At 34.3% G+C, this 16227-nt stretch overlaps 1 protein-coding gene and 1 long non-coding RNA gene across 3 annotated transcripts; one reads left to right on the plus strand and one right to left on the minus strand.

Moving 5' to 3' along the window:
* Positions 1-6930: 6930 nt before the first annotated feature.
* On the plus strand, positions 6931-8960 carry LOC127083231 (uncharacterized). Its single transcript, XR_007788349.1, has 2 exons — positions 6931-7108; positions 8077-8960. It is a non-coding gene; the product is annotated as an uncharacterized LOC127083231 (long non-coding RNA).
* A 247-nt stretch (positions 8961-9207) lies between these two features.
* LOC127083230 (E3 ubiquitin-protein ligase SIRP1) lies at positions 9208-11450 on the minus strand. 2 transcript variants are annotated; one of them, XM_051023516.1, is made up of 2 exons: positions 11258-11450; positions 9208-10623 (listed from the first exon to the last, which is right to left on the minus strand). In XM_051023516.1, exon 2 carries the CDS (start codon positions 10530-10532, stop codon positions 9456-9458), a length of 1077 nt encoding a protein of 358 aa, XP_050879473.1. In that variant the 5' UTR covers positions 10533-10623; positions 11258-11450; the 3' UTR covers positions 9208-9455. The 2 variants fall into 2 exon arrangements, with proteins under 2 accessions (XP_050879473.1, XP_050879474.1); XM_051023517.1 differs by having other exon boundaries at positions 11042-11437.
* Between the last annotated feature and the right edge of the window lie 4777 nt (positions 11451-16227).

The raw sequence follows: 16227 nt of genomic DNA on the forward strand, positions 1-16227 counted from the left end.
CCGGTCTTCAACACAAAAAAGAAGGAAGGAACCATTAATCAGAGGAAGAAGTATCACCTTCACCTTCAGAGCCTTCAGAGCTTTCAGAGCTGCCACTAGATTGAGCATTTGATCTCTCACTTGAAGTATTGGCATCTGAGTCTTTGGTCTCACCAGCCTTCTCCACCTCTTCCTTCTCTAGGCCACTAATAAGAGCCTCCAAAGCCTCTTTTCTTGCTTTGGCAACCTTAATACCATTCTCTAGTTCTTTGCAGGTTTCCTTCAACTGATCAATTAAACTCCCTTGAGATGCAAGCTCCTTTCTGGCAGATGTCATGACAACATCATTGACATGACTTCCCTCAAACAACTTATAATGAATGGATAATGGGGGCTTTCTTCCGCTTGAAATGTCATTTGCATTGAGTATGCATGGTTGTTGACTCAAGATAATACCACAAATAATGGATGGGAAGGCAATGGGCAGCTTCACAGCATTTGTGGAGGCATGTCTGATAATTTGGTCAAACATAAACTTTCCAAAATCATAGTTAATCCTGGTTCCAATTGCATGAATGATTCTTCCAAGACTAATGGAGATGGTAGAGATATGATTAGTAGGCACCCAATTAGCTGAACCAATCTTGTGCAAGATGGCATATTTGACAGTTAGCTTGCTAGCTGATAGGCGATTCCTACTAGGCCATTCCTTAACTTGGCAAGCTGTAATAATCCTACAGACCTTATTGTCTGTAGTCTCTAGATCCACTCCTCCATCAGTTCCTCTCCCTAGAAACTTGTTGATGATGGTTGGTGAGAATCTCACACACCTACCTCTTACAAAAACTTTGCAAAATTCCCTGCTGCTCCTTTCAGAAATCTCCTCAGGGATATTTACAATAAATTCTTTTACCAACCCCTCGTAGCATTGGGGCAGAGCAACCATAGTCTTCATCAATCCAGCATTCTTGATTAAATCCATGACTTCCTTTACTTCAACATCCTCTTTTCCCAGCTCTCTTTCAACCGCTACCCTCATCTGAATGACAAACTTCCATTTTGCAACACTGTCTTCTAAGTGAAAAGAGATGTTGTCTAAGTGTACAACTGCAGCTTTGCCTGGACACTTCTTAACAGCCTGCCTTTTTGTAGGGGAGATGTCTGGGACATCGTCTTCGACATCCTCATCAGAGTCAGAACTCTCACTTTCTTTCCTCTTCTTAACCTCAACCTTGCTCCATGATTTGGAGGGTCCTACACCAGCAGTCTTCTTCCTAGTCCTGGATGTCATCATTTCAGCCATATTTTTTCCTTTCCTAGTCTTCAATTTCCTAGCAGCACTTGGTTTCACATGGTGAACCAAAGTGTCATCCTCTTCCTCTGAACTCTCTTCCTCCAAATTAATATTATCCTCAGCAGTATCAGGAGACATGCTAGCTGGTTTCTTGCTAGGTAAATTTTTCCCAAGAGAACATAATCCCTCAGCAACTACTTCCTTTTCTGTCTTAGATGAGTCATCATCTTTCTCAGCTTGGGTTTCCACCTCAGGAGAGGGGTCTCTTCTGGACAAAGGGGTAAAAATATCCTTGACTCCATGTTCTTCATTCAGAATCCTAGTAACTTGCTTAGTTCCAGCCATGGAAGAGGGGCCTGAGGCGTCACCTGGTATCATACAAAGAGAAGTCACGTCCATCAAATCTTCATCTAGAAACTCCATGGAGGGAGTTCTTGTATGATGAAAGGGTTTTGAACTAGATGATGATGTATGTTGAGACATGTTGTTGAACTTTTGAAGGAAATTTCTTTGCCATATCAGAGGTTCTCTGAGTAGTTTGATGAAGATGGAAAGAGTTGTGTTTAGGTAGAGCGTGCAAATGGCATAGATACTATTTCCAATACTAGGGAATGATTCATTATTAATGTGGCTCTTTCTTTTAATTGGGCAGACAATATTTTTGTTACCTTTTCCACTCCACATTAATTGTCATATTTTCTCAAGAATCCAAGTCCCTAATTTCCCTCTTACATATTCAAATTGATTATCAATCAAATCCCTTGCAAACTTGTCAGCTGATTACATTTCATGCTTTAGACTTATGAATTTATCTTTTATACATTTTCTAATAAAGTGTTGACAGCAAACAAAGTACTTAGTCCGACTGTGTTGGTTATGATTTTTGGACATTGTTGCAATATTCGGGTTGTTATAATACAATGTCATGACATCGTGTGTGACATTGTATGCAATTATTAGCAGTTCCATCCAACTTAGTTGAGAACAACTGCTTTCTTCTGATATATTTTCATCATCAAACCCATTTTTATCTTTCAAATGTGTAGGAGCAAGAGTCCTTTCACTCTCCATCTCAATCTTCTCCACATTGTTCTTGGTATTTTTGCTTTGAGATAGACACACAGTCCTTTGTGGTCCAGTTCCAACAAGGCTCTCTCCAATTTTAGACTGCATATAACTAGTCACATGTCCACCTATTTGATCTAACCTCTCAGTTGTTTGGGCCATCATGACCTTTTCTCCTTTGGAAGTGAGGTTAAGTCCGAGCTTCTGGTGTGACATCTTTGTCTGACATTTCCCACATACTTGTCTCTCACTATTCTTGAGGGTTCTTCTAGCAGCTATACTTATCTTCATCTCTTCCTCTTTGACATAGGAACACTTTGAGGAATAACCCATTTGAGAGCTCCACATGTAACAGTTGTCTTTGGTCCTGATTCCTTTCATAATCACTTCACTATCTTTGTTAAAAATTAGACATTCAGTTTTGGTGAAGTTAACATTCAGACCTTGATCACATAGTTGACTGATGCTTATTAGATTTGCAGTCAAGCCCTTAACAAGTAGAACCTTGTCAAGTTTAGGAACTCCAAGACAATCAAGCTTACCTGTTCCCTTGATTTCACCTTTTGCTCCATCTCCAAAGGTTACATGGTTTATGGTATGATGATGCAAGTCAGTTAGCAGGTCTTGGTTTCCAGTCATGTGTCTGGAGCATCCACTATCAAAATACCACTCTTCTTTGGCTGAGATTCTGAGGGGAATGTGAGCTATTAGACTTGTAACATTAGTCTTAGGAACCCATTGCTTCTTGATGATAGGACAATGTTGTTTGGGTCTGGGTTGATAGTGATTATGATAATGAACAAGGCTAAGATAACCATACAACTCATAGCAGAAAGGCTTCAGATGACCATATTTCCCACAATAATGGCATCTCCATCTTTGGTGTTTCCCCTTCTACTGTTTTCTCCTTTGGTGTTGTGACATATGATGTGACATCACATGTTTACTTTTATTATGGATGCACTTAGGTTTGGCTTGAGGATTGGCACCAGTGTAACTGCTCTCAGGCTTTGAGTCATTGTACCCAATGCCAGATTTGTCTCCTGTCATTTGTCCAGTTTGGAGAATCTTGTCTAAGGAGTCAGATCCATTGCTCAACATTCTTACATACTTGGTCATCTCTTCTAGTTTAGAATTTAGGAACATGGCTTCAGTTTTCAACTTAGAGATGGTTTTCACATGGTCTGCCTTCTCACTCTCCAGTTGTGCTATCTTCTGACTTTCAGCTTGTTGATTTTCATCTAGCTTGACATTCAGAACCACTGCTTCTGTTTGTAATTTGGAGATGGTTTCCAAGTATTCTACCTTCTCATTCTCAAGTAGAGTTATTTCCTTCTTTTGGCTTTCAACCTGTTTGCACAGCTCTACACTTTTGTGACACAACTTTATGTAGGTAGAGGCCAATTCTTCAAAGGTTACTTCATCATCACTTGAGTCTTCATTAGATCCCCATCTTCCTGTCAAAGCATTCACAAGATTTGCAGCTTCCTCTGTTTCACTCTCATCAGACCAAGTGGAAGCAAGACTCATCTTCTGCTTCTTGAGGTAGGTTCCACATTCAGTCCTGATGTGTCCATACCCATCACATTCATAGCATTGTACCTCTTTTCCTTCTTTGGGCTTCTCATCTGATCTTGCTCTTCTTCCAGCATTGTTGGATTTACTGATGTCAGATGAGATGTTCTTGACATTTGCCTTAGATCATACATCCATCTTTTTAACAGTTTATTGAACTGTCTTCCCATCATTGCTACTTCATTGACCAAATCTTCATCAACCTCCTGACTCTTTTCCTCTTCTGTGTTTGACATAAAAGCCATGCTCTTGGTTTTCTTTTCAAAACCATCATTTAATCCCATCTCAAATGTTTGGAGGGAACCAATTAGCTCATCAACCCTCATGTTGGAAATGTCTTGAGACTCTTCTATGGCAGCCACCTTCATAGCAAATCTCTTAGGGAGTGACCTGAGTATTTTTCTTACCAGTTTTTCATCTGTCATCTTCTCTTCCAGGGCTCCTGAGGCATTAGCAATTTCAAGGATACTCATGTGAAATTCATAAATGTTTTCATCTTCTTTCATCCTTAAATTTTCAAACTTGGAGGTGAGCCACTGAAGTCTAGACATCTTTACCCTAGAGGTGCCTTCATGAGTGGTCTTGAGAATGTCCCAAGCATCTTTGGCCACTTCACAGTTGTTTACCAACCTGAAAATATTCTTGTCTACCCTATTGAATATTGCATTCAATACTTTAGAATTTCCAAGGGCTAGATCATCCTCCTCCTTGGACCATTATTCTTCAGGCTTCTTGTCAGTTGTGGCTGCTCCTTCCTTAGTAATTACTGGATGAACCCATCCTGTTAACACAACCTTCCAAGCCTTATTATCCAGAGATTTTAAGAAGGCTACCATTCGAGGTTTCCAATAGTCATAGTTAGATCCATCCAAAATTGGTGGCCTGTGAACAGATCCTCCATCTCTCTCCATTGTACCAGAAAGTATTGCCCCTAGATCTCACCCAGAACCAGAGCAGGATGTCTGCTCTGATACCAATTGAAATTCTGGTATCAGATATGAGATGTCGAAGGTAATGTCACGACACTAATATCTGAGTAATGCAAACAGAATAAAGATAGAGAATAGTAATGCAAGATACACAAGCAATTGTTAACCCAGTTCGGTCCAACTCACCTACATCTGGGGGCTACCAAGCCAGGAAGGAAATTCACTAAAATAGAATCAGTTTAAAGACTCTCCGTACACTTCAACAAGTTATAGTCTTTCTCACCTAATCTCTACCCGTGCAATTTCTACCTAAGCACTCTTAGATATGAGAACCCACTCACTTCCCTACAATCACACCTGTGATCTTAAACACCAATCCCTTGAGAAAAGAAAACACTTTTCAATAACACACTCTTGATTTTACTTCACGGTTTCAATCAAGAAGACACACTCTTGATCTTGCTTCACAGCTTTGATCAAGAAGACACACACTTGATCTTGCTTCACAGCTTTGATCAAGTAGACACACACTCTTGCTTAACAACTTTTAGAGTGACAAATTACAACCACAAATCAGTCCAATTCAATCATCAAAAGATGACTTGAATGGCTTACAAGTCTTACGACTAAACAGATACAAACCCTAGCTCTCTCTCTATATTTCGCTCAGTATTGGTTGTGTTCTAAAACAGGTTTCCTAAGTCCCTTTTTTATAGAATCTTTCAGCTGGGCTTGGACATCTTGAAAACCCTAAATCTATTTTCCAATCAAATCTTTTTATAACAGTTGGTTAGATCTTCTTGGAAAATAAGTAAATCAGGTTGTAGTCCATGATTGAATGCGCCTGCAAATTAGATCTTCAATCATACATAGATTGCCATTAATTGTGCAATCACAAAACACCAGACATTCACACTGAATGTTCTGTGTACAGGATGTCATGACATCGGGTCTGACATCCTGGAAAAATCCTGCATAATTTCATAATTCCTTTTATAACTTCCAGCAGGTACAACCATATCAGATGCCATGACCTTGTGTATGACATCTTGAAACAATCCTGCATGAACATGTCTTTCATTTAGGCTCCAGCAGGTACATATATATCAGATGTCATGACCTTGTGTATGACATTCTGAAACAATCCTGTATGAACATGTTCTTGAATTCCAGCAGGTACACAGGATATCTTATGTTAAGACATCACACATAACATCTTGTGAACACTCTTTGTTTTATCAAAATTGCTGTCAATACTAAGAATCAACATAAGCTTTAGCACAAACATTCATTAGAACCGTTGTCTAAGAGCTTTCTAGAACTTGACAATATCTTGTAAAACACTTATATCTCTTCAGAGTCAAAGTGTGTTAATTCCAGAATTTGATGACATCATACGTCAGTTCTTCAGAGTCAGAACATGTTAGCAAAAACTACACACTAGACAAAAACTATTAGTGTACAAATTTGTTCTCTAAAAAACAATACATTGTTACCATCGAAACTAAATAACTAAATGTCAATTACGGAACTAAATCTTATTCTTACATACCCTAATAATCCATGACTACTTTATTTTACTTTTTTTTTTTTGCAAGTACATTATGCCTTATTAATTTGCTTAAGATAAATCAAATCAATTCTATCATTATTATGTTTAAAAAAGATGTTAATGTGTTCGAATGGTTAAAGAGACATACTTGAAATCTGTTTGTTTATGCTTGCATAGGTTCAAATCTTGATGTTGCCCATTTTGTAACCCAAAAAATTATTGTTTGAATGAATTAATAACTGTGAAAATCATACTTATTTTTATTATTTTATTAGTTTTCTAAAATAAAAAAGATGCAATTGGTTCTTAACTTTATTCAAGTGATTAATTTTAATCATTCTGTTTGGATGTCACAACCCACAACAAACATACTTACTACTGAGATTTTGAAAGGGAGAATATATTAGTTTCTTGCCTTAAATCATATCTTTCCTTAAAGCATACTAAAGAAATTACACTACTTTTTAAAAAGATATAACAGATTATATCTTTGATAGTAAGTACAAAAGAGGACCAACTATTTGATCATTTACTTTAATATAAAGAGGTTCAACTATTAGATTATCACATGATTCTTTCATCCAAAAAAATCAAAGGAAAGAGGTATTTAAAGATGTACAATTCCTACAACTATACAACGACTAACATAGTTATTTTTTGAATGAGTAGCTAGAAGGCCATCAAGGAAGACAAGTTTAAGTTGATCGATAAGAGGTTAGTAGAGATGGGTGATAAATTGTTCTGTATTCCCATTTTACAGTGTACTTTTTCTTTACTATAAGCCATCATTTTATATACTTATACAATAAAATATATAATACAATAATATAATATATGATATATGATATATTATAAATTAGCTTTAATTATCTATGATTTATTAGATTTGTATTTTTCTTAATTTTCTTTTATTATATAATATTGCAAATTAATTCATTGTCTTAATTGTTTTATAATACATTTAATTTATATATAGCTTTAATATAAATATTTTTTATATTGTCAATGATAGCTGTTAGATTATTAAATACGTTTAATTATATAATAAACACTTTTGATTAAATATACATTTTTCTTTAACTCTACTCTAAATAAAAAATCATTCATTAGCAACTAAATTGTCATAAAAGCATTTCTTATTTTTTATTATTTAATATAATAAAATTTAAAAATTAAATTATCAAAGGATTTTATCATATTATTTCTAAAACAGTTTTTAAGAATTAGATAACCAGATAAATTTTCTCAAGTTCTCACTTCTAAAACAAATTTGAAGAATTTGATTTTTTTTCTCGTTCTCTTTTTTAAAAATAATTTTTTAAAATAGATTTTAAGAACTGAAACTAAAACTCTTTTAAACTGGCCCTAAATCATTAACTTATTTGTTAAATTTATCAAAATTATCATTTTAAAATATATTTTTATATTTATAAATCATGATCTATATTAAACATAAAAGTAATCATAATATATACAAAAAATTAGCTTAAAATATTTTGAATAGTATAATTCAGAATTCTAATATAATATTATCTTTTTTTTAAATAAAATTGGATTATTTAATATTATTTATTATAATATTAGTTGATATTAGTTTTTATTATGAAGATGACTAGAGTTTTGAAATTGTAATTTTTTTAATATTGTAGTTACTTTGATGTTGTATATGTATAAACTGGCAGATATATTAGGTGCACCAGGAGTAAACACTTTAGTAGAGCATGGTCTCCTGTAACTCCTTCTTCATCATCATCTATTGATCAAAGTTCTGCGAGATGGAATTTTCAGTCAGGAACATCAATGGCATGGCCTCATGTGGCAGGTGTTGGAGCCTTATCAAATCATCTCATCCAAATTGGACCACTGCTGCCATTAGGTCTGCTCTCATGATCCAGGTGACCCAAAAAACAAAAGCACATGCAAATAGGAAAAATGTTAGGTGTGAGACCCCACACACAGATATAAATAACAGCAAGTACTGTGGACACAACAATGGACACTATAATTGCTGGTGGATCCATCAACTTAGCTCATCCCTTTGACATGGGTGCTGCCTACATAAATAAACAATTTAAAAGCACTTGATCCTATGCAATTTAGGCTTCACAAGATAACAAATTAGCAACATCATTAATCTTCCTTCTCAGGAAATTACAAGTTGCAATGACTTAGCAACTAAATCACCCATTAATCACATTTTCAAATCTTGACTATGCAGTGACCATAAAAAATGACAGTTAGGGATGATAATAAGTATGATTTACTTTGAAATTCCCCGTGCGTAAACTCAAACCCTCATAGGCACAAATCTTTGTACCCATATTCTTATTTTTCTGAGTATCCATACCAGCATTTAGGGCTTACACCACTGGATAGTGATGTTGGTCGAAACAAAAATGTTATATATTTTATTACTAGCATCGTTGAACCATGTGGAGTGGAAATAGTGGTATGGCCCAAGGTTGAAAGGAAGAACACTCATATAGGAGTCCTTTGGCTGCGCGTGTTAATACTTGTTATGTTTCCAGTCACTACTCTTACTAGTACAAGTTTCATGCACCATGCACTCTTTTTTATCTAAGCTTCAGCATCTAATTTTTCAAGATTCACAAGGTTCTTGTTTTTTTTTTTACCTTGATCAACAATTTAGTAAGAGAACAATTCAAAAAGGACCAGAGTATTAAGATTCATCAAATAAAGTTTGGTTTTTGACCAATGTCTAAATTCAAAAACGTCGGTAAACCACGCCAATGCAATTCTTGAGTCATGACCAAGAAAATTAAACTTTAGAAGTAGAAGATTTGAAAGCCAGCTTAAGAAATAAACATATTTACCAATGTAGTACAAATTCATGAAATAAACAACCAACATCAAATATATACAAACCACGTTGGTTGGTAAAAGTTGAAGGAAATATAGCAATGGTGCACGAAATTTAGCAAAAACAAAGTGGTGTAAAAAATCAAAACCGATAATGTCAACGTTGTATCTTTTAATCGGTAGTTTTCTCTGTACAAAAGCAATGCAGCACATGAAATATACAACGGATCTGCGTGAATACTCAGTTTCTTTCTGGGTGAGTACTGTTTCCATTGGCATTTGAACTAGATGATGATGAAGATGAAAATAATCCATTGAAAGGCCATGGAAATGAGAATCTTCTACCCCCACTTGCACTTCTCCCTTCACTATCCCTTTCAGCATTATTGGCATGTCCAATATTTTCATTCTCCCTTTGATTTCTATTATTCCTTGACACATCAGAGTTTTGCTTGGGTTCATCCACTCGCAATTGAGATCTGCAAACCGGACAAGAACTATGAAGCTCCAGCCAGGGCAGGATACAAGCACTATGAAACCTATGTTTACATGGCATCTCTTTGGCATCGGAACCAACTTCAAAATCATCCAAACAGACAGAACACTGCATATTCTCATTGATTTTCACAGTTGGTAAAGCTTCAACGGCTTCCTTTGGAGCAGGTGGAGTTCCATACCTATTAGGGTCATTCTCAGACAAATGTTGCAACAATAGATCCAAACCAGGCCCTACAAAATAGTCACCCAAAGACCCAATGGGGTTATGATTATCACTTTGGTCCCGGTTTGAATCATAGGAGCCTTGAACAATAATAGTCTGATTAAAAGGATTAATCAATATTACATGCTCTCTTTCTCTTTCCCTAACACGGTCATCCCTATCCGTATTCTCATGCGACTCAGATGTCAGTCCAGCTCTTATGCCTTGGAGCAATTGCTGAATAGTAGCAGAGCTTCTTCTCCTCCTTCGAAGGATGGACTCGAGCTCTCGATCATAATGTCCTACACCACCATTACCATTATCACCATCGCGATTCCCACTATCATAATCCTCTTCAAGCTCTATCCGTCTCAATCTCCGACGAAGCCGCGGATTGCCCATCATGCCTAGCAAGATTGGTGCCCAAAGGGAGGGAGAACGATCCGATCCAAAATCATTTTCTGGTGTATTTTGCAAGTCATTGATACCAGTTGCACTGCTCATTTCTTCAATAAATCCACTTTGGCAAACTGGACATTTCATCTCCATTCCCATGATAGGACTGACTATTTGAGAACAAGCGTGACACCAATATCTTGCTGCCATTGTTTCCTCCATGATATTTTGTGTAGAATGTATGTCCTTAAAATATCACAAATGATTTATTTACTCCTTGATTCCTGAAACTTCGAACCAAAATCCAAAACACCTGAAATTAAGGACTCACAGCCATCAGATTTTACACAACTAGAATTATTCGGTTTAGCCCTCAAAATCTTCATGGTTTGATTAAAAACTACAAGAGAATTATTACTTTCCCAAACCATGAATTGGAAATTCCAAACATCAAACTAAATCATGCACTAATTCATCCAGAAAAGATCAAATAATCATCCTAATTTAATTAGTCTAACAATCAAGGACAATGATTGGTTGAATAAAACCATATTTGACCAGAAATCCGAAAACACAACAGTACTATAATTTAATTTCATCCATTCCAAATTCAAAATCACCTTAGCATTAAACATAAAAACCCAAAACCCCCCAAAAAAACTAAAACCACACCGAATCAAATAATTACAGTGGAATATTAAATGAAGAGAGATAAAATGAATAATCATCACCTTAACAAACAAAGAAACAACAATTTGATCAGCGAAGGGTTTATGAAACACAAATTGCAAAAAAAAAATGCGGATCGGTTAAAAAAGTGAAAAGGAGGATCTGGAAGCGTTGAATTGAAGCGCGTGGTGAAAAAATGAACAGTAGAAGCAAGGAAAGGTGAATGATCGTATTTTACACGCAAACATAAAGAAATTGTAGAGCGATGAAAACCCTACCTAGTTAGGAAGATTAAGAAAGAAACGTTTTGGAGTTGATGAATCGGTGGTGATGGTGGTGGTGGAGGAATGGTTTGTTAGGTAACGGAAAAAGATGAAAGATGGAAATTGGGGAAAGTGCGAGAATTTGCTTCTAACCATCGTCCAATCCCAACCGGTCTTAACTCCTTTCCCGTTTTCTTTTTCTCTTCTTACTCAATTATTTTCTTTTTCTATTAATATTACTTTTACTTTTAGTAATTTCAAATTTACTTACTTTTACTTTTAGTAATTTCAAATTTACTTACTTTTCTTTTTTTAATTACAGTTGTTATTATATTAAAATATTAAATACTTAGTCTAAATAAATAAATCTCATTTGTTGATGAATACTTCTTTATTTTTATGTAAAAATAAGTATTTTTTATTTCATGTTTTTTTATTTACCTTTGAAGTTTAAAAGTCCTCTTTAAACACTTTTTTTTATCAGTGTATGCATTTATATAAAAAGTACATAGAATATGTAAAAAGGTTTAGTTTTTTTTATAAGCAAAAGGTTTTTGATTTGGTTATGCTTTCTATTTAGAGTAAAAGTTAATTATTTGGTAGAATATTATTAACTATTGAAAATAAAAACTACATAAGAATGAACAAATAAGTAAAATAGACAACTTTATGTACACTTTTATTTAAAAAAATATATGAAATGACTAAAATAGAAAAAATACAAATTGTCTAAAGTGGTAAAAAGCAAATGATAAATGGTCAAAACTTAAAGGTTTAGGACATATAATTTAAAAGGATAAAGATAAATAAGGTTGACCCTATTAATTTTTTTTCGAAATTTATAAATATTTAGAAATATTCTTGTTTGAAAGTATCATATTGATTAAAAAGGTTGATTTGAAAATTAAAATCTAAATATTATTCTCGCAGCAAAATTTAGATGTTTCTATAAAATTTGTTGCAAAATAAAAATCATTAAAAAAATTTGGACGAAAATCCACTGAAAATTCTACTAAAAATATCGAAATTCAGATGTTTGAAAGTTAACTTCTAGATTCACCATGTTCCATTTTGAACTTCTGATACTATGACATGCGAGAAATGTCGAAGGAAATGTTAAATATTAGCAAGAACATGTGTAATTTGCTGCGAAAAATATCAGGGTGCGTCCAAAAAATAGCTTCTAGAAGTGGCAAAAGGGTATTTTTGAATTTTTATAGGGTTTTGGAGAAATATATAGAATGTATCGAGCAACTCTCAGGTAATAATTCATGAGTTGGGTCAGCCCATATAGAGTTTTATTTTGGCTTTTATTTTGGGTCAACCAAAGGCCCAATACGTGTGAAATCTAAACATCCAGTCCAACCATGCAAAGTCCAATCAAAATTATTCAACGTATATAATCATTACATACGAGAATCAAGATACACTTTTTCTGATCTCATAAGTTCAGCTCACTCAACTTGGACTTTGTAACTGACTTGGGTGTTGGAGTGATAATCTTGCAGGTCCAATGATCCGTTGTCGCTCACGGGTCAAACCGAGTAATTAGAAAATTGTAGTTTAGCGAAAGCGACAAATCGAATATCGTATCGCACTGGTTTTTACCTACCAATTCCCTAAGCATCTTCGATCTCTATTTGATTCAATATCGATTGACAAGTGCAATAGATATATGATAGTTCGTATTCCTATATTCTGAATTAAACAAACGGATTAATTCAATTGTGAATTAAGCAAACACGATTACAAACGCGATTTTAACGACAAAGCGACGTAAATGGCGATTAACAGTTAGAAATGAAATCATACGAATTTAATCAAAACTATTCCACAAAGTATAGATTAAGCAAATGAATTTTCATAGAATAGAATTAAAAGAGAAACGAAATTTAATTGATAGAATAAAAACCTCAAAGCGTTGGAAGCTCGGTTATAGTATATCAACTCTGGAGGATTGGTTCCTCTTCATAATCGTACAGAGCAAAAAATTTATCGTCAATAATGTGTGTACTACAGTACCGCGGCTGATCCCTTTTAACAAAATAAGGATTGCACTTATAACTCAAATTGGGTCTGAAAACTGTTGAAAAGTATATTTTCGGCAAATATTTTAATATCGTATCCACAGAGATCGGTTGTTATTACCGCCGTTCTATAATCCAAATTGTTATAAGTTTAAAATGTAACCAAGTTGTTTTGTTTGAAAAGTTATCTTTTGAGTAAAATGTCACTAAAACAATAAAATGGTTTTAATCAAATGTAAAAGGCTTGGCAAGATTGGAGTTCACTATTCAAATTGCTTATGATTCCTTATAACAACTATATAGATTTAAGATTATTGATGATGTTCAAGTATCCTCTCAATATCATTTATGTCTAAATGATGTTGTGATAATCACTATATTAATCTTTAGACGATTTCTCCACCTAACTATCAATATAGCAATCTTTAATGGTTGATACAAAAGAAGAGTAGTGAATAAATCTATTTCTACAACTTATTCACTACTTGAAAATATCTTTTATATCAAGATTTAAATAATCTCTTTCAACAACTACTCAAATCTAATATTCAACTTAGGGCAAAAATATCATTCAATACATCAACAATCTTTTATCATATATAAGAGTCAAATGAAATACATAAACAAATAGAAATAGATGCTACCTCCAATCTTGACAAAATGGGGTTTAGCTCCTCATCATCATTTTGGAAAGCAAAAAGTAATGGTAGAAGCTCTCTTTTTTTCTTACAAAATATCAAACTATGAATCCATTCATGACTATTTTCCATTCTGTTTTCTTAAAGGGTTGGCCTTTCCTAAAATGCTCATTTTCATCTAAAACTGAAAAGCCCCCTAAAATAGATACAAAACTGTCATACACAGCTGGCATTGAAAACAAATCACTTGGCCAAAATAGCTTGCTGGATTCGCAAGGTTCGCGGCGCCATCCCTGGTCGCGGCGCGAACTGAAGCTACTTCAGCTTCCTTGCCTTGCAAGCTTCATGCAATGATTCTTCCACGTGTTAATCTTCAAAAATAGGCCTCCAAATTGCATTCAACACTTCTTCCAAATTATTATTATGCATTCCGAAGCTCTTTTGACCAAAAATTCTACAAAACTAACAAATACGTGAAATAACTACTCAAAACAACATCAATTAAACCTAGTTGTATTTATACAAAATAGTGAGAATAAAAGTGTGTAATTACATCAAAAATTGGTGAAAGGGACCAATAAAATTATATAAAAAGTAGTACTAATTGGTCCATAACAGCTCTCCCCAACTTAGTATTTTGTTTGTCCCTAAACAAAAGTTTCCACCAACACAACCAAAACAATGACACAAAAGATTGAAATAAGGATTAACTAAGGACATTCAAATGGTTCAAAAGTGTATGCACTTCTCAATCCACCTATCTCAATGCTAGACAAAACATGAATAAGAGCAATGGTTGGGTGCAAAAATCATACCAAGGAATTCAAAGCCATATATGCCAAAATTGAATCAAACTTACACACACATCATAATAATGATGAATAAACATGAAGGTTTACTTTCACTCATCCAAGCAATTAAATCAACAACAACTCAAATCATGTGGTCATCAAAACAAATACCAAATCATGTGAAAAATGAGAATCAAGAGGTCTTTCAAGGGTTGTAATGTGACTTGGGTTACAAGAAAGGATATGATTACGAGAATTCAACAAAGTTGCCTATCCTAAGGGAGCATTCCAAAACATTCAACTCTACACAATTTCCATTTCTTTGATCCCCGTCTTTTTCCTTTTCTTATATTTATCCACACAACCATGAGTCTTTTCTTTGTCTTTGTCTTTTTTTTTTCTTTGCTCTATGGTTCCAAGGGTGATTTCTTTTTCTTGTTTCTTTTCATATTTTCACCCTTTCATAAAAACTCACTTTTCCAAGTTTCTAATCAACTCCTTTTTCTTTACTCTCCCCAACTTTAGATTCCAAACCCAAATTTATTCAATAATGCTCCCTACTTAGACATAAGCAAAAGGCAAAATTTGCAAACAAATCGATTTGAGGGTTCAATTGACACGAAAGAAATTAGGATTCATTTATTCACCAAATTTACAATTGATTTTACACTCATCAATCAAATGAGTCCTAAAGTAAGCTCAAAGGGGGTTAACTAAGGATTGCTCCTCACAAGATTCGTTGAATCAAAACTTTTTGGTCAAGTGGTTTTTCTCATAACAAACAATGCCTCTATCATTTTCAATACTTTCACACAAAAATAGATTGATGCATGATTTAGCATGATAAGAATGAGTTGAAATAATGTTCGGTTTCCCGCATTTTAGTGTACAATGGAAAAACTCCTCACAATTGGTTAAGTCCTATTTTGATTCAAAAATGACATGTATTTCAATGAATTTATGATATGGAATTTGCACACACCATCAAACTACTCATGTTAAGTCTAGAAAGTGATAAAGTGTATCTTGAAATGGCGACACCAATTCTTATCATCACCACTCGAAGTGTCCTATGCTTCTTTCTTTGCGAACATTTCTTGGTTGCTTTAAGCTTGACTTAAGAGTAAGAACAATTAAACAAAAAAATGTTGGTAAACCAAATTCATTGTAACACACTTAAATTTCACAGAGTATTTGTAACACCCCGATAAAAATAAGATAATTATTTAATTTAAATTAATATTATATTTATTAATTTAATTAAATAATTGGAATTATTGGATTATTATTATTATTATTATTGGAATAATAATTATTGGAAAGTATATAAGTGGGAAATAAGAAAAAAGTTTCATTTTGGTAAAGAGGGTTTTACGTGAAAAGCAGAGAAGCGGCTGAAAAGGGAGAAAGGGCAAAGAGGAAGAGCAAGAGAGCAAGGGTTGAAGAACGGAAAAGCTTGAAGCTTAAAGATTCGCCAGATTAACTCAGGTAAGGGGGGTTTATCGTCGTTTAATGGGTATTATGGGTTA

This window comes from Lathyrus oleraceus, chromosome 5 (genome assembly GCF_024323335.1).
Source record: "Lathyrus oleraceus cultivar Zhongwan6 chromosome 5, CAAS_Psat_ZW6_1.0, whole genome shotgun sequence".
NCBI lineage: Eukaryota > Viridiplantae > Streptophyta > Magnoliopsida > Fabales > Fabaceae > Lathyrus > Lathyrus oleraceus.

Bases quoted from the DNA above. Each gene is read 5' to 3' on its own strand.
- LOC127083230 (XM_051023516.1), bottom strand. From the start codon at position 10,532: ATGGAGGAAACAATGGCAGCAAGATATTGGTGTCACGCTTGTTCTCAA.